Raw genomic sequence first — 19775 nt, 5'->3', positions numbered from 1 at the left:
TGTGTGTATTTGTGTATCTGTGTAACTGTGTATCTGTCTGTGGCATCGTAGCTCCTAAACTAATGAACTGATTTTAATTTAGTTTTTTTTTGTTTGAGGTGGCTTGATCGAGAGTGTTCTTAGCTATGATCCAAGAAAATTAGTTCAGCCGTTTGAAAGTTATCACCTCTTTTCTAGTGCCTGTAACCTTCACTTGTCGGGGGTGTTATAAATTTTTAATTTACACTTGTCTTAAGAGGGCTCTCTCCGTCACTCGTTTCATACAATCGTAGTTCCAATTTCATTTGAATATTAAGCAACCAAAGTCCATGAAATTTTGCAGACATATTCTAGAAACTAATATCTATGTCTGTGGTTTTCCAGATTTCTGTTAAAATTTTCGGTTTCAAAGTTACCCGGTCTTAAAAAATTTCATACAAATCTTTGAGCCCCTGTAATTTTAAAACTACATATTTTTAGAAAAATCTAAAACACCACAGACACAGATATTAGTTTCTAAAATATGTCTGCAAAATTTCATGGACTTTGGTTGCTTAATATTCAAATGAAATTGGAACTACGATTGTATGAAACGAGTGACGGAGAGAGCCCTGTTAAAATTTCTTTGTATGAGTTTTGTTCCTCTATGACTATCTCAATGGGTGTATCCCTAATTTTCCCGCCAAATGTGACTCGTTCCAAATGATTCCCGCCGTGCCAAGATCACGGAGTTATCTGTCCGTTCTACAATGGCCACACGACGAATCATTTTATATCACATTTTTTTTCTTCTATCTATTTTTGTTATTTCTTTTTTTTTTCACCCTTCTTGTAGCATTACAAAATAAAGAGTATTCTATTCACCTGTATTAATTTAAGGGATTTTTTAAAATTCAAGAGTCTTAGTTTATCCTCGAGATATTTATTTTGTTTTTCATTATTTTCATCTATTTAAAGATTATTCATCTGTATTTGATGATATTTGATGATGATAATCTAGGTATCATCTAAATATACATATATGGTAATTTTCTAGTCGCCTTACAAAATGTACTTATGTATGTTTCCTACATTTTATTGGGTTTTTTATTTTTCTTTCTTGAAGCCAAATACTTAAATCTTTATTTATTTACTACGTAGAAAACGACAGAGTTCACATAATTCTCGTACCAGAAATATTGTATAATCTTGGCACCATTATAGACAGTGTTGTGGTGCGTGTTTGTCGTTATGGCGCAAAAATCCAATTTAAATATAGAGTCTACACATAACCGAGCTGTCACAGTCATTGTCGCCGCGCGTGTCAACGCTGACCTTTACCGCTTTAAAAAAAATAAAAGTCATCGACAACAATAAAAAATTAATCAGCGAGGCAAAGAGCACGTCGATGTTCATTTTTTTAAAAATCGAATCGTGTTTCTGTTGTTGAAAGTTAATAAAAATGTCACGATGGAATTATTATAGGTGTTCGATTGTTGTTTGAATTGTGTTCCATTTTTAAATCGTGTTCCAAAACTATGCATTTGGATTTTATATAAACAAAAGTGAAATCGCTGATGGGAATTCCGCGTTCCATTTTCAAGTGCTTCCGAATTCAAACATTTGTTATATTTGTAAACATTAAACAATGATATTGTAAATATCCGATTGTTTATTAAGTTTTTGAATCGTAATTGAAACTTCTCGTTCCATTTTTAAGTGAAATCATTCAAATATGGTTCAAATTAAACAAACAAAAGTATTATTGTGGAAAATTATTCAAGTTCGAATTTTGAATCGCGGTTTGATGTCTGGAAACTGTGTTCCATTTTCAAGTGAAGTGTGTTCGAATTGAAAGTTGAAACTTTGGATTGTTTTCAAGCAAGCTTTGGAAAACTTTTGTGCGAGACTATTGGAAAAAGTTAGCATCGATAAAAGTTTGAGGAAAAACAGACTTTATGTTGTCAATGTAAATAAGAGTTGTTTTGATCAAAAATGGCGCAAGCTGTGAAAACAGATGACCGATATAATAAAGAATACAGAAGAATACGAAGAGTTACTTCGGATTTGGCTACACGGCAATTTTCTGTTAGTATTAAATTGTATTTCTATACTAGCTGTGCCCGCGACTTCGTTCGCGTGGAATAGTGACTTTTCGGGCAGCATATTTTGAATTAATTGACATAACTTTTTTATTTCTGAACCGATTGTTACTACAATATATTAGTGAAAACTGTATCTAAATCGAATAAGCCGTTTCTGATATTAGCGTGCACAAACACACAGACAAACAGACAAAAAAAAAATTAATTACAATTTCGGGTTCGGCACCGATATAATAACAACCCCTGCTACTTTTTTTTATATATTTCCATTGTACAGACACCACTTTTCTACAATTTTATTATATGTATAGATAGTCGTAGTCTCCTCATTGGTGAGGGTTATACTCCGTTTAGAGTTCTCTTAGGATATTATAGTGTTATTAGTTTCTAGAATATGTCTGCAAAATTTCATGGACTTTGGTTGCTTAATATTCAAATGAAATTGGAACTACGATTGTATGAAACGAGTGACGGAGAGAGCCCTGTTAACGTTGTCTCCGAGGCGCGAAGGAAACGAAAGGGCCAAATTCGGAATTTTAAACTCGGCCACCCATCCACTTACTGATTCGGGCCAACGTAACTTAACAATCGGAATCGCAAATTGTTTTAAGAGAGAGAAGAAGAAATAGTTTTTGTGGACTATGACTATGAAACGATACTTTGAAGCAATATTAGGAAAATCTCGACGCTACTTCATTATGCAAAAAAGCTCGTATAATAAGATTCTATGATATCTTTAGATAATTTTACCGTTTGATAAGTTGATACTTATTATGATAAAAACCGTTTCAAAGAATGAAAGAAAGAAAGAAACTAGCAACACAATTCTTTATTTAAAGTATAAGATACCGCGGCTTCCACCACTCAGGCATTTGTTTAAAAAATAGATGCACTAGAAAATAACACTCACGGATTATCGTCATGTGTTTTTTAGTTTTAAAAATGTAGAGTAATCCTGCGCCAACCCAACCCTGGTAACGAGCCGCCATTTTTAGGGATCCTACCCAAAGGGTGCCAACGGGAGCTTTTTACTAAGCCTCTGTTTTCCGTTTGTCTGTCAGCGGGCTGTATCTCGTGAACCGTAATAAGTAGAGAGTCGAAATTTTCACAGAATGTCTATTTATATTGCCACTACAACAACAAATAATAGAAATTTAAAAATGGCTGCCACGTAAACAAAAAAAAAATTAAAATACAACAAGAATAATTTATGACGGTACCGAACCCTTTGTGTGCGAGTCTGACTCGCATTTGACCGATTTTTTTGAGTACATTCAAAGGTGACCAAAAGAAGCGTAAACTCTGCGCCAATATCTAGGAAGAAGACTTCACTTTTAAAATACATACAAGCTGATTTATTTCATATCTTTGTTCATATATAATTATATATTTAATAATAATTAGTTATTTTTACTTAATTCTTACTTTGTCGTTGTTTCAGTCAGAATATGGCCTTACCGAGGAACAAGTTGCAGGTATGTTAAAATTAAAACCTGTTTTGTTTTTTATTTGTAATGAAAGTATATTATGTCTCATGTACGTGCCTTTTTCCATAAAATAGAGGGTTAACAGAAGGTCCGCTCAATGCGACGCACGATTAACTTAATTTACTACATTTCATAAGCTTTGGAAAGGACCCTGAATCTACAGACTAATTAAAAATTAAAGCTACATATGGCGCAAGAGTATCAATATATTGCTGATTGTTTTTACTGATATCCTAAATAGGTAAATCCCGTGCTTTTTTGCGTTGCAAAAGGATATCGTGTTTAAAGTCTTCTTTAAGCAATAGGTACAATGCACTCAGAGACATTGCCCTTGAGAAGATAGAATCTTATATTCATACTAGCTGATGCCCGCAGCTTCGCCCGCGTGGATTGGTCAGATTCCCTGCAGCATCAGGATTGAGGAGTTGGACTTCAAATTTTTATGAAACAATATCGCAAAGTTCCTCTATCGATTAAAAAAGAAATGACGCAAATCGGTTCAGATATCTCGGAGATTTCGGTGTACATAGGTAGAAAAACACAACTCCCTTTTTGAAAGTCGGTTAAAAAAGTTACTCCCTGGTCAATTTTCTACTTGTCTGTGAAAATCCCGTTAAAATCGGTTCAGCCGTTCCCAAGATTAGCCTTTTCAAACAGACAGACAGACAGACAGACAGACAGACAAAAATTTTAAAAACGTGTGATTCAGTTATAGTATCATTCAAATAACCATATGACCTTAATATGCGGTAGTTATTCGAAATTACAGACAGACACTCCAATTTTATTTATTAGTATAGATTAATATAGATGCATTCATTTATTGCAAGATTATAAGTACAAAAAAGGTGTTACATAAATTATTAAGTAAAATACCACCAGTTCCCTTAATTTGTCGTCAACAGAAATCTACATATTTTATAAGTATACTTATTTTATAAGTAAGGCCCATCCGTTTAACCAATTAATATGAAAGGTACAGAGGTAGCTTGCATCCCGCAAATTGCATACCTACGCTATACTTTTTATCCCGGAAAATTTAAAAGTTCCTACGGGATTTTCAAAAAACCTAAATCCACGCGGACAAAGTCGCGGGAATCATCTAGTAAGTATCATATCCGTCTAGAAGACACAAACTAAGTAGGTATCTCTACCAATGGGCCGTAAAAAAGTAACAGACAGACAAACTTCAATAAGTATATTGTACCTACATAAAATAAATCGTACAATATAAATTTTTGCAGAATTCAAAGAAGCTTTCATGCTGTTCGACAAGGACGAGGACGGGACGATCACGATGGCTGAACTCGGAGTCGTCATGCGATCTTTGGGACAGCGACCGTCGGGTAAGAACTCAATAATATTAATCTGACCGAATTTCGTCCACGGCAGCCAAAACTTAACGGAGATTAGCCAACTACGCAGGAGATAATCTATTTGAATAAAAGGAAAGGCTGAGTGACTGACTTATCTGTTTGGGATGCAGATAGCTATTATGACGTAAATATCCGTTAAGAAAGGATTTTTGAAAAACTGAATGAATGAAATGAAAACCAAATGAAAATAAACAAAATCTGCGTCTTCTCATGCCAATATGGTGCCAATGACTTAGACAGACAGGAGAGCCAACATAACGCCATAGGAACTATTCGTTGAAAGGTTGTAACGATCTATACTAGTGTTGTTATGGATATCCATATCCGTAACCGAAACTATCGGATATCCGAAATAAAAAAATATCCGTAACCGGAACTGAATCCGTAATAAAAGTTTTGGATAGTTTCGGATAGGGCGGAGTCTAACTAAATACTACACTCGTACGAATTAACTGTGCACTCCGCTGGAATGCGACACCTTCATCAGTTCACATTTTACAGTTCCTTAAAAAATTAATATCTGTAACCGAAACTATCGGATAATCCGAAATATATCCATAACCGTAACCGAAACCGATATTATTTTTTACCAATATCCATATCCATATCCGGATCCGAAATTATATATCCATAATATCCCTAATCTATACCTGCTCTGGGAATGAAATATTGTCGGGGTGATAATAAAGTCTGTCTCCGGTATGCTAGCTACTTATCTCTATGCCCTTAATTAAGATCAGTTCAAAGGTTAAGCCGTAAGAAGATTATGGATGGAATAGGTATGTATTGCGTTAAACATAATATAATTATATGCATCGTACAAAGAAAATCTCATCATATCATAACCTACCTATCATTCTTTTATCGTTTTTTTTTTGTAATGGTACCTACGCGTGCTATATCCAATTATTGTAGGAATATAACTATGTGATAAGTGTAAATCTTTTATTCTAGGCTGCATCATTACTTGCTAGCAGGTCTGATTGCAGCCAAGCGCTAATCTAAATTTAAAAAAAAACATTTAGGTTTCTCAGGCATGCAGATTTCCCCACGATGTTTTTCTTCGTGATTAAAGAAAGTGATATTTAATCCGGAATATTGCGTGCCTGAGATCGAACCCCCACCTCCCAATTAGGAGGTGGAAGTCTTAACCACTATGTTATTACAGCTCTAATCTTCTATACTACATATAATAAAATTGTAGAAAAGTGGTGTCTGTACAATGGAAATATATAAAAAAAAGTAGCAGGGGTTGTTATTATATCGATGCCGAACCCGAAATTGTAATTAATTTTTTTTGTCTGTTTGTCTGTTTGTCGGTGTGTTTGTGCACGCTAATATCAGAAACGGCTTATTCGATTTAGATACGGTTTTCACTAATATATTGTAATAAGCTTCATTTAACATTTAGTGTTTATTTCATGTCAATCGGTTCATAAATAAAAAAGTTATGTCAATTTAAAGAATCACGGCGAACATTTTTAACGTACAGAGTATATGCTGCCCGAAAAGTCACTATTCCACGCGAACGAAGTCGCGGGCACAGCTAGTTTTTAATAAAAATAGCGAGCAAACGAGCACGCGGGTCACGTGATGTTAAGTGATTACCGCCGCCAATGAATATTTGCAGCACCAGATGAACCGCCGATGCGTTTCAGGAATTTGGTGGTCCGCCCCATGAATAACCCCATGTTATAATCTAGTGATAACACCGCCGATGGGAGTTGATTTCACAATGTGCATGTCTAAATAAATAAAATCCACAGACTGATAAATATAAAATAATTATTCATTTTTGATTTATGTGGATTGCAACCTCAAACCGCAGCGCTACGCGGCCGGTGCGTTCTGCCAAATAATTATAATGCCGGGTGAAAACACTAATAGGTTTTATTTTAGTTAAATACTAGCTGATGCCCGCGACTTCGTTCGCGTGGATGTAGGTTTTATAAAAATCCCGTGGGAACTCTTCCGTGGGATTTTCCAGGATGAAAAATAGCCTGTGTGCTTATCCAGGGTATAATCTATCTCCATTCTTCAGCCCAATCCGTCCAGTAGTTTTTGCGTGAAGGAGTAACAAACATACCACACACACAGACACACACATACATACAAACTTTCTCCTTATAATATTACATTAGTGTGATAGTGTGTTTTTTTATCCTATATTTTGGCTCATTATAACAGTAACCATCGTCGTCCAACTAGAATCCAAATATCCAAATGCCAACTACTGAGCAAGTCTTCGTCAACCGACATGCGTCATGCGACCTATGTCTGTTAGACGCACTAAGTGACTCTGAGCTTTGTTAGTAGGTCTCTAGTCTCGCCGAGAGCACTAGGCTAATGTGTACAAGGCTGTTTATCGCTAAGTCTTGTACAGGATGCCCGCGACTTCGTTCGCGTGAATTTAGATTTTTAAAGATCCCGTGGGAACTGTTTGATTTTTTGAGATAAAATTCCTATGTTAAATACAGGGACGCAAGCTAAGTACCTTGGTACAAAATTTCATACAAATCGGTTAAGCGGATGGGTTTTTAGGAATCCCGTGAGAACTCTTTGATTTTCCGGGATAAAAAGTAGTCTGTGTCCGTCCCCGGGATATAAGCTAATCAAATTTCGTCAGAATCGGTTAAACTGTTAGGCCGTGAAAAGGTAGCAGACAGACAGACAGATAGACAGACAGACGGACAGACACATTTTCGCATTTATAATATTATAGTATAGTATGGATGTTATATGAGGCCCATAGGTTAAGGGGAGAGAAGAGCATTAGGCTAATGTGTACAAGCCTGTTTATCCGCTAAGCGCCGCTTTTATTTATTCATCATCAGGAAAGTGATATTTGGATTCCCACCAATGAATAAATGAATACACGGGGCGCTAGACGTTTCAATTTGCGGCTCACGATGAATGGGTTTCCATGAATTTTTATCAAGCGCCGACCAGCCTATGTTGACCCCTTTCATTATAGCGACTTAATACACTTTTTTCCTTCTACATTTTAATATACGAGATGTCTCTTTTTCTTACAGTTTATTCAGAAAATGTGTGTATATTTTATACATAATGTAGAAAAGCTCTAAAAGTATGAAGAAAAGATAATTCGTAGCGTGGATAAGTATCTATTTGGCGTAGTTACCTACATTTAATTTTTTATGGCATTCGAAAGTGGGGCAAGAACTTGCTAAGTAGGTATATTTATCATCTTGGGGGATTTATTACCTAATTACAATTTTTTTTCGGGATAAAAAGTAGCGTCTCTGGGATGCTAATTATCTCTGTACCAGACCAGACCAGAGACAATTTGGAAATTGTAAATTCCTAAATTATCTCCGGGAATAGAACTCGGAACCTCCCACTTAGCCTGCAGCCGCGCCTGTTCGGCTTCGGCCTCGAGGCAACTGGACTCATCTCTATGTCATAACTCATACCCAATGGATGAGGTATCATATTCGGTGGTTAATGCTAACATCCATACTTTAATATTATAAATGCGAAAATATGTCTGTCTGTCTGTCTGTCGTCTGTCTGCTACCTTTTCACGGCCCAACAGTTTAACCGATTCTGACGAAATTTAGTACAGGGTTAGCTTATATCTCGGGGACGGACATAGGACTTTTTATCCCGGAAAATCAAAGAGTTCCCACGGGATTCCTAAAAACCCTTCCGCTTAACCGATTCGTATGAAATTTGGTACCGAGGTAGCTTGCGTCCCTGTAATTGACATAGGCAACTTTTTATCCCGGAAAATCAAACAGTTCCGCGGGATCTTAAAAAACCTAAATCCACGCGGACGAAGTCGCGGGCATCCTCTAGTTAAAAATAATCGCCCTAGTGTAGAATCACCTTAATAAAGGTCACTTTTCACTGGTCAGTATTTAGGTACTTATCCGAATAGGTAGAATACATTGTCCAAAACAACATTACGTAAAACGGAATAATATCCAGCTCTTTATGACCTACCCTGGAAATTAAACTCTACCTATGTGAATCCGCCGTTATTTATGGGATGGGACTTGTATCCCCTACCCAGCTTATGTTAGTGTAGAGATACACTGTCGACAAGTCGTCCGACATAATGTTGTGTGTATAAAGTAATGAAGACAAGGTTTCTGATGCAATATAATTATCATACTTCCGTACTAATATTGTAAATTCGAAAGTGTGTCTGTCTGTCTGCCTGTCTGTCTGTCTGCTAGCTTTTCACGGCCCAACAGTATAACCGATTTTGATGAAATTTGGTACTGAGGTAGTTTGCATCCCGGAAATTGATATAGACAACTTTTATCTCGGAAAATCCAAGAGTTCTACGGGATTTTTAGTGAACCTAAATCCACACGGACGAAGTCGTGGGCATCATCTAGTCTTTATTAATTTATTTATTTTAAAATCTTTTCTGCTCACAAAAATAAATAAAGGGAAGAATAAAAACATAATACCTAGTACTGCTATTCGTATGGAAAATAGTGCTTTATTTAATTAGATGATGTCTTTGACTTCATCCACATGGGTTTAGGGTTTAAAAACCCGCGAGAACTTTAAGATTTTCCAGGACAAAAGTACTTTATGACTTTATTTGAGATGCCAGTTGCTATCGTTACATCAAACGTAATAATTAGTTAAACGCATGGGTCTTTAAAAATGTCGTGATGATATTTAATTTAGCATGATAAAAGGTCCGTCTTCGGGATGCAAGCTACCTCTGTACCAAACGTCAAAATCGGTTATACGAGTGAGCCGTGAAAAGCTGGCAGACAGACAAACAGACTTACGCATTTATAATATTAAGTATCTATATATTGTGTAGTCGGAGCAAGTGTGTGCTTCCTCCTCAACAAAAAATTAATTATTAAAAAACAAAAAGTCTCTAATGGGCTTTTTTCAGTGCGCTTAAATAAACGGCTGGCGGTAACAAAATTCTGTTTTTTACTGTCGTAAATAAGGCAATTTAGAAAATGGGTAGTCATTGAAATAATACTACCTATTTATGAACGAACCTTCATATTAGCATATTGGTAATGCCATAGTTTAGTAATTTCATAATATTCGTCTAGTACATAACAGAAACACTGATCGCCAAGTAATGGTTTGAAATTTAAATCAAGGAAATTACACCCAAATAATTAGCAGTAAATGGGGACTGCTGACGTAAGCCTAAGACTATGAAATAACAGGGGTTTTCTTTTAATTTTTAAATAAAATAAGTATAGTTCTAAAAGTTAAAGTTATAGTTATAGTGAGTTTAATATCGCCAATCCGCTGAGCTATGCTAATTACTCTGGTTCTCTTACGGACCTCCTTCACAAAACCTTGGACTTCAACACTGAGGAATTCCAGACGAGAAGACATCTCAAAGCTTCCCAAACGGTGTCTAGATGAATTAGACTCGGTGGCTATCCTCTTTCTCAAAATTGGACATACTTAGTTGGATTGTGTTCCCCAGGTATACAACCTCGTCTACAATTATGAAAAATTCTGCTTTACAGAGACTGAACTGCGAGACATGGTGAAGGAAGTGGATCAGGACGGCAACGGTACGATTGAGTTCAACGAGTTCCTTCAGATGATGTCGAAGAAGATGCGCGGGGCGGATGGCGAGGACGAGCTTAGAGAGGCTTTCAGGTAAAACCTACTAAAGATATTCCATACTTATATTATAAACACAAAGAAAAACCACTGTTTGTCCCGGAGTATCTACGGGAGTTTAAAAAAACCGAGACCCGGTGATAGCCCAGTAGTTAGTCATTAAATACTTCCGCTTTATTCGGTGGACCCGGGACTCGAACTTCCAATCTTCCAGGTTAGCCCACCTCCATCTTGGATTGCATCATCACTTACCACCAGGTGAGATTGCAGTCAAGCGCTAATTTGTATGTGAATTTAAGAAACTCCTTTACGTACTTCTAATTTTTAGAATTCTGTGCGTTTTTGTTTTTTTTTTTTTAAATTTTGATAGGAGTCCGATAAATAAGAAATACACTTTATAAGAAAACCTTTACAAAATTTCAGGGTATTCGACAAAAACAACGACGGGCTTATATCGTCCGTAGAGCTTAGACACGTGATGACGAACTTGGGGGAGCGATTGAGTGAAGAAGAAGTTGATGACATGATCCGCGAAGCAGACCTTGACGGCGATGGCATGGTCAACTACGATGGTAATGTCTTTGTCAATTCATTTATAATTTTGGGTGGGGCTTGATTGTTGGCTTTAGTCAGCGGAGCGTAGCCACGTGATGACGAGCCTGAAGGAGCGGCTAAGTGAAGAAGTTGATGATATTATGATCCGCGAAGCAGACTGTGAAGGCGATGGCATTGTCAACTACGATGGTAATGTCTTTGTCACTTCATTTATAATTTTGGTTGGAGCTCATGCCCGGGTGAGCAGCAGTTGATAACATAATCCGCAAAGCAGACCTTGTCGGCGATAGCATGGTCAACTACGATGGCAAGTTCTTTGTAACATTTGTTTGCTTGTTGGTTTTATTTGGTTAAGCGTACGTGCGTGATAGGTCCTTAGGTTGGTTCTAGAGGAGCAACTAAGTAAAAAGGAAGTTGATGACATGATTCGTGAAACAGACCTTGATGGCAACGGCCTGATCAACTACTACGGTAGGTACGTAGTTAAGATTGTTTTCTTCAAAAGGGAAAATGAAATCTGCTGGTGTTGGCAGTGTGTATCTAAAAGAATTTCGTCGCTTACGATTATTAGATATACATAATTTTGACTTTTTGCTTCATTTATTTCACATAAAGGAAGACGATGATACTCCATGATTTTGAGATAGTAAATCCAGTTTTAAAAGAGTACCTAACTATTTGAATAAAGCATGGATAATTTTGCGTTTCAAATCAACTTCACTGGCACGGCACGGTTCAACGGCATTGACTTTTTAACCCCCGACCCAAAAAGAGGGGTGTTATAAGTTTGACGTGTGTATCTGTGTATCTGTCTGTGGCATCGTAGCTCCTAAACTGATGAACCGATTTTAATTTAGTTTTTTTTTTGTTTGAAAGGTGGCTTGATCGAGAGTGTTCTTAGCTATAATCCAAGAAAATCGGTTCAGCCGTCTGAAAGTTATCAGCTCTTTTCTAGTTATTACTGTACCCTTCACTTGTCAGGGGTGTTATAAATTTTTAATTTACACTTATCTTTCTTCTTTTCAGTAATATTTGCTTCATTACAATAAGCCGTATCTCTGCTAGTAAAATCATAGTGAAGCGAAAAACGTAATAGTATCGAAACATTTTTTACAGTTGATTTTTAGATATTTTTTTTCATATTTCAGAATTCGTAACAATACTGACGTCGAAAAACTAGTATGCAGAGCAAAGGCCGAGGAAAGATCGCCCCCCGCCGCGGCAATGTCCCTACTCGGACCTCACCAGGTTCGGGGGCAAAGAAACTCTTATATAGTTGCCATAACAACGGCTAGTGTTTACGTGTGGACACGATGTACGCTTTGTGGGAGTGTGAACGCACCCTTATAGATGCGTATGGAACAAGCCTAATGTCTCCCAACGAATTGTAAACGTGCGGTATGAACGGCCTTCGCATAGTGATTGGTACAGTTTGGTACAATTTTATATCGAAAAAGTGATATCTTGTACCTTTTATATTATCTCTTTTTTAAGTTCTGCCTACAGTAATAATATTGTAATATGTTTTTGTCAAATATTTTATTCTGATATTAATATAAAATATTTAATGGCGACACTGTAATTTACTTTTGTGCTTGATGACTATAGTGTTGTTCTGATTGACTTTTCACTGTCGATAAACTGCCACAATCATGGTTATTTTATCGACGGTCATAACACTATAATATTATATCTAGCAGACCAAATGCCTAATCGCTATACTGAATAACAAAACAATAACTAGCAATCTGTTGTTTTTAGTTTTAGAATTGCTAGCTGATGAGCTGTGTAATTTAAGTTTATATTATAATTTTTTACAAAGTTTCGGCGTTGCATTGATATGTTATACTAATAAAAAATATGTCATGGTTCCAAGAGTGACTGTATAATCTTGTAAAAACCCATCAAAATTTTCAAGCAGTTTGTATGCCCATCTGTAAATACTGCAGGGGTGAATGATAACTTCTGATAATATTCTATTATAATATTATAAACGGACTCTGAAATAACGCGTACTTTTGTACGGGCATCACTAGTAAAACTTTTTGCCATTTTGACGAGTTTAATAGTCGTTTTATATATCAATATTCTAATAAATGTGTGAAATGCATCGATTGTAAAATGCAAGACAACGTTTCATTATGAATAAGAATAAAATGTACCTATCTATAGTTAATTCAAAATAATGACATTAGATTTAGAATAAAAATTTGTTAGGCTAACAAATTAAATAACTCGTCAAAACGGCTATAAAGTTTCACATTAACTACAATATCTAATGAATAAATTGTTTATGATTATGTAGGAGAAAAATTTGACGTTTTTAATATAAATGATGTTTAAATAAAGACAATTGTTTAGTCAAAAAATGTAGCTAAAATGATTTCTTGATGAGAATAGGACCAATCGTCATGATATTTATTTTTTCTAATTAATGTCTATTCCAAAAGAACTGAATAAAAAAAATAATGCGAAAAAGACGTTTTTTTGTGGATATCAGCTAACCAAATAAAACTTATACTAAGTTACACTTAGTTACAACACTATTATGAATTTTTAAAAATTATTATTGTTAAAAACAATATTAGTACATAATATTAATATGGATTACATACTTACAAATAGTCTTATTCTCATATGAAACGTCGAATTAATCAATAGGCCAGGAGCTAGTGCCAGAAAAGTATAAAATAAAATTACTAACTAACTTCTGGTCTAAACAGTAATCAACAATTAGTAGGTAATATTATAAAAAATGAGAGGAACTAAAACTTAATAGTAACTAAACAATCGCGCGACTTAAACTTTTGATATGGAGCTTAGAATAAAAAATCATGAATATTCCATGTTGTAGAATGTAACATATTGACAAAAGTCTATCTATACTTTTGGAATGGGTACAGACAGTAATAACTCAAAAATATAGGTTTAAAAATCCGGCCGGGATACCGTTCGAAAATACCTACCGAGTACCGACTGATTAAAAATATAAAAAAATCATTTAGGTCAATTTTTTCCGCTTATGACAAGATGACGCCATCACTCGAACGCAAATAAGTTTCTACTGAGAAGAGCAGGCAGTACACTCAGCGGTTTTTTCAAAGGCATTGTAAACATTTTACAGCAGATTTTTTTTTGTTATTATTGAAAATTTTACGATTAAACTTCCATTGCCTGATCTAATTACTGGATAATATGGAGAAAGGACGTGTGGAATGGTGCCAAGAATACTAGCTGTATTTCCTCACTGAACATCTAGGGTCGAAAATTCTAGTCGAATCTTTGCGCCAAAAATTAGCCAGCCCTTCTGTCATGATGAAATGTCTCGTAAAATTGTGTCATTAATGTAACAAAACATTTATTAACATATTGTGGAATTCATAGCCAGGTAACTTTGACATTGAAAATTTATGAAATGAAAATGAATAGAATGGAATCAGAGCGGTATCTTATAAAACAGAGAGTAAAATGAAATCCAGAAAGTGTGGCCGGAATTTTAACCTAAGTATTTAAACTTTCTAACGATAACTGATAACTTCAGCACTAGCTAGCTTGTGTGATTTTGAGAAAGAAAGGTTTTTAAAACCCTAATGCCATTACACCGTAGGCCTTAGTGTAACTTTTAAGTTAGATAACGTGACATGTGTAGACGCTGTCGTATCAAATGACGTCACTATTGGGCATTTTCATGTCGATGTCACGTTTTTAACCTGAAAACTTGTACTACGGGCTATACCTTAGGGCGTTTACACAACAATGGTGCGATGACGCATCGCAAAATCTGCAACGATGTATTTATAGCACATCGTATGTAGTATCGCAATATTTAAGTCATTTCAGCTGTTCTACACTTTGAACAGGTTCATAATAATAGATAAAAATGGAAGCATCCAATATTTTCTTCTTTTTTACTTAGAGTCAGTTGAAGTATTCCTACTACAATACATGTAGTGCGGTCCGTGTCTAGAATCTGTTGGCCAAGTTCACTTCAGAGAAATATCTTATTTACCTACGGTGACATAAGCATTTTTTAGAGAGCAAGAGAGAAAAATAAAAGATTTTTTGATAGAAAGAGAGGCATTTATTAATTTTTCGCCACAGTGCTGTGCGAGCTAATTTTGCTACGTAACACCTCATAACAATCTTCTTCAATTATCTGTCTTTGTGGTTGGTCCTTCTGTACTTGGCATGTACTTAATCATTCTATGCTAGAACACAGATTAAGTTAGTTACTAAACTGAACTTAATCTGTATTGTCGTACGATGCCGGATGCGATGAAATTTTAACGTTGCATTATCGCATCGCATTGCGCTGTGACGTCGCTCTTCGATGTGTTACCGCACAGCAGTATTGTGTAAGCGCCCTAATAAAACTGCTGCTACCTATAAAAGAGAGATACTCTAAGAACCCAAGAACTATTTATGGGGGGTGTTTATACAACACATTTAAACTGTTTAACGTAGTTTTGGTCGCAATCATGAAATATTGCAGATTTGTGATTTTTGAAGAAATAATTCTTGGGCTCTTAGATTAATAGATTAAAGAAAAACGGTTGTGTCCACATTTTGTAACCGTAACCTAGAATAACTATGTGTAAATGTATAGAATTTAGAATACGTCAAAACTTATTGTCTAGTTTAAAATGACGCACTTAAATACAGTTTTTTCTTCAGATACCTTTCTGTTACCTAACAGCTTTAATTTTCCATATTAAAAATAAATGGAAAAACCTGAAATATTTCTATAAAAATTTGTAATCATCATATTGTATTATTATTATAACGTTCGGTTTTATTTTATCTTGGATATTATCATAATAGGTTTTACAGATCAACTGGCCTCGTGTGCTAATAATATTTAAAATGTTATTAATTATTATTAAAGAATACTTGTTGCGTTATTTTGCACTAGATAAAAATAGTCTTAGAAGTGTTTGTGTAAATTTAGAATGTGTAATGGTTTTCGTTAGTCTTCCAATCAGCGAAGGTTGACTGAAAAATGGTATATTATTGTAAAGTTCATTAATATAACTAATTAAAAAATAATAATATCGAGTGTGCAAACAATTCTGTTATTTTTTGGGATGGCAAGCGCGTCTTTGTTGTGCTTAAATCTAAAATATGTATATTTCTGAATTTAACCAAAAACATGACTGATAATTATTATTATTGAAAACTTTCTCCGTGTTATATTTTTTAAATTAATTTCTCAATTTTTATTAGGTAAATAAATTAATGGTTCTAATATTAGACACTATAAAATTATAAGTATACTCACTTAAATTACTATTTCTTTCACAATTAAGACAAAAAGGAATCACCTATTCGTAAAAGACGTAATTAATCGAATATAAAATATATTTTAAGTAGGTCAATGAATTGATTGGCATTACAAATGAAAACCTCTGAAACTTAAAAGCATAAAAATTACAATGGAATTTAATCGGGATGCAAAGTTACATAATGTCAAGTTTCAGTCGCTTTCTTGGTGAGTACGCCTTGATGTAAATTATTATCCAATGACTTTATTATCTATGTAAAATACCAATTTATATAAATAGGTACATAATAAAATAAAATGGGGTAAATAGTATTTAATAAGCATTTTAAGTTCCCAAATAACTTCAACGTTTGCGTCGTTGTCTTCAATAATCAAAAATAATTCTAAATAATAATTATGGCCAAGATGAGCGAAAGAAACATTTTTTACGTGAGATTTTATTCGTGTGATAGTTATTTAAAAGTTTTAATTTTTTTAAGGTTGATAAATGCTCTTTATATGAAAAAAATATAGAATATGTTATGACGATTAATATTGTTAGAAAAAAAAAACAAAATAATATTATTATCATAATGGAAAAATTGGTGCGTTAATTTTTATTGTTAATTAGCTAAGTGTAATGTTGCTTTATTTAAGTTATGTTTTACTTAAATTTTACGCATAGTTACCACAAAAATGTTAAACCTTTAAAAAATTATTTAACATCACAAAGTATGATTTTGAAAGACATAATAATATCCGCAACAAAATTATATCTATTATTTGTGTATGTACAATAAAGACAATAAAATTCAAAAAATAAATTAAAATGTTCAAGTCAATTTTACAAGTACAGCAAATTAAACATATTAATAAAACTATTTCTGGAATTCATTTAATGAAACTGTCTACTCGTAATTCGTAAAAACACTTCGCATATCACGAGCAATAAATAAATTAAGTAAAAATTTTATTTATAAAATAAATTGTTATCATAAAGAATATTTACGTGAAGTTTATATTATTAGTTTATAAATTAATTATTTTTCTATATCTGTATACGAATTGCATAGAGAGATATTCATATTTAAAAATATTGTAATTTCAAAACCATAATACCTAGGAGGAAGTGGGGCAGAAAAATTCAAAATGACATTTTATGTCTTAAATATCACTTAATAAAAAACTGGTTAAATAAGGAGATAAAAAGTTATACCATTTTAAGTACAATACGGGTTTCGTATCATTCTGCCCCACCGACGGGGCAGATTAATACATCAATATGAGCACTTTGAAATTAACTAGAAATGGAAAAAAAACTTGATTAGGTACACTTGAAAAGTATTTTTGGATATTAATACTTTTGTTAAATAATACTCTAAATGAGTAAGAAAAACCTGTTATTACGGTTTGCAAAATTTTAGCAGCGCTTTTTGCTTTCAAGATGTTCAAGGCTAAATTAGTGACGTATTAAAATACAAAACTAACTGGATGTTACTGAGGTTGCCACTGTATTTGCAACACGTATAAAGGCATGTTTTAGCGTTGTCCAATCCAAATCCAAAATGAAAATATCTTTGGTGTATCAATGTGCCCCTTATATCTAGCTGCCCCACTTCTCTCTATATTGAAAATTATCAACAACACTACAGAGTACCTAATGAATTAATAATAGTTATAATGGAAAATTATAATCGAGCACAAAAATGATTTTCGGACAATACCAGAATTCTATGCTACCACTATGTTGCAATAACGTATTTGCTTGTTTTTTCAATTCAGGAGTTTATCAAACAGTCTCTTGAACTATTTATTGAAGTTTTGTTAAAAATAATTTTTCTTTTATCTATATTCATCATTATCATTATCGCCTGTCCATTACTGAGAATGGATGAATTTTCCAGAATAAGAAGGGCAAAGTCCACCACGCTGGTCATTTACGGAGTGGCAGACATACTTATTTTTAGTCTAGCCATGAAGAGAAATCATGGAGAAATCCTACACGTAATAAAATGTGTGATTCAGAAGTTTGATTGTCTTATACGAAAAATATATAAATAAGTAATTTGCAAATTGCCATAATTGTGAAAGTGTGTCTGTCTGTCTGCTGCTGAACCGATTTTGATAAAATTTGGCACGTTTAATCGCGGCATCAGTTAGAAGTTATAACTTCTAACCAATGTTATAGATACATATGAATTATATGAAATATGATGTTAGATATGATGCTCTAAATATGAATAAATCTATTTACCGATATTGTTAATTAATTTTCAAAAAAATGATTTCCCATTATTAAATAGGTAGGTGCTTAATTTTTCTTATTGTTATTTTGTTATTTGTCTTTTTTTAAGTACATACTTAAAAGACAAATCTTTGAGTGCGTCCGGTTTTTTTTTAAATTTAAAATTTTAAATGAAATGTTACTGCAAATTATTCGCAATAACAGTATCTAACATTTCGTTAAAAATTTGTGATGAACCATTATAAAATACATGTACCTAATTGTAATACGCGATGTAGATTGATGTACTTACTAGAATATACAAGCTTGGTATGAAAAGACATTTTAATAAAATTGATATGTGATTAATTTGTTGTAGTTTTACTTATTCACATCTATCTTTTTCAATGTTTTTATGGTTTCATAGTGAAAAATGAAAAATGTTTATTTACCAAATTCAAAGCCTTGTACAATTTTTCTGTGGTAACTAGGTAACTAGGTAATTCTGTATCGTGGGTACCTAATTCGCATTAGAATACGTTCGCATATACAGGGTGTTTGGTAATTAGTATATAAAGACGACACGTACCCATGCTACTTTGATCTGATAAATACAATACTGAAGTATGATGACGAAATAAAATTATAAAAATTTCCATACAAAATTTTTAAAAAAATTATGTCGACGTTTTCATGACCCTAACGTGCCCTAACTCACTGAAATCGTTGGCCATCTTTAGATAGGCCGAGGCCAACGATCTCAGTGAGTTAGAGCACGTTAGGGCCATGAAAACTTGGACATAAAAAAAAAAATTAAATTTTTTTATGGAAATTTTTATAATTTTATTTCGTCATTTTACTTCAGTATTGTATTTATCAGATCAAAGTAGAATGGGTACGTGTCGTCTTTATATACTAATTACCAAACACGCTGTAGAATAGTGAACCAAAGAACCTTTAGGCCCCATCCCCATACGATCATGATCATAGATCATATAGTAACGATTCATAATTGATGGATTTTTGCGAAAACGAATACGAACTGAATACGAATGAGTGCACAAACGCTCTAAGTCTATTAAGATTGTTTTGTAGGTTAATTACGTTAATCTAAAGATTACTTTTATTGCTGAAGTATAAATCCGAGCAGATATTTCTCTGACGTGTGGTGTAGATAAATATTTATTTAATTAAATTACTTAGGCATTGCAATAAAATTAT

At 33.9% G+C, this 19775-nt stretch overlaps 1 protein-coding gene across 5 annotated transcripts in view; it reads left to right on the top strand.

The window, feature by feature from the left end:
- Nucleotides 1–18923, top strand: part of LOC123872428 (calmodulin-A-like) — a 205707-nt gene extending 186784 nt beyond the window's left edge. For 4 of the 5 annotated variants that reach the window (XM_045916708.1, XM_045916706.1, XM_045916705.1 and 1 more), the window contains 5 exons: nt 3505–3538; nt 4795–4896; nt 10416–10551; nt 10939–11087; nt 12219–18923. In XM_045916708.1, coding sequence (XP_045772664.1) covers nt 3505–3538; nt 4795–4896; nt 10416–10551; nt 10939–11087; nt 12219–12250 — 453 coding nt within the window. In that variant the 3' untranslated portion in view covers nt 12251–18923. Of the gene's footprint in view, nt 1–1239; nt 2047–3504; nt 3539–4794; nt 4897–10415; nt 10552–10938; nt 11088–12218 lie in introns of those variants that run through there. The other variant, XM_045916709.1, reaches the window with a different exon arrangement.
- The last annotated feature ends 852 nt before the right edge of the window (nt 18924–19775 follow it).

Source organism: Maniola jurtina, chromosome 15, assembly GCF_905333055.1.
Source record: "Maniola jurtina chromosome 15, ilManJurt1.1, whole genome shotgun sequence".
In the NCBI taxonomy this organism is placed as follows: Eukaryota; Metazoa; Arthropoda; class Insecta; order Lepidoptera; family Nymphalidae; genus Maniola; species Maniola jurtina.
This window is presented reverse-complemented; position numbering and strand designations above follow the sequence as displayed.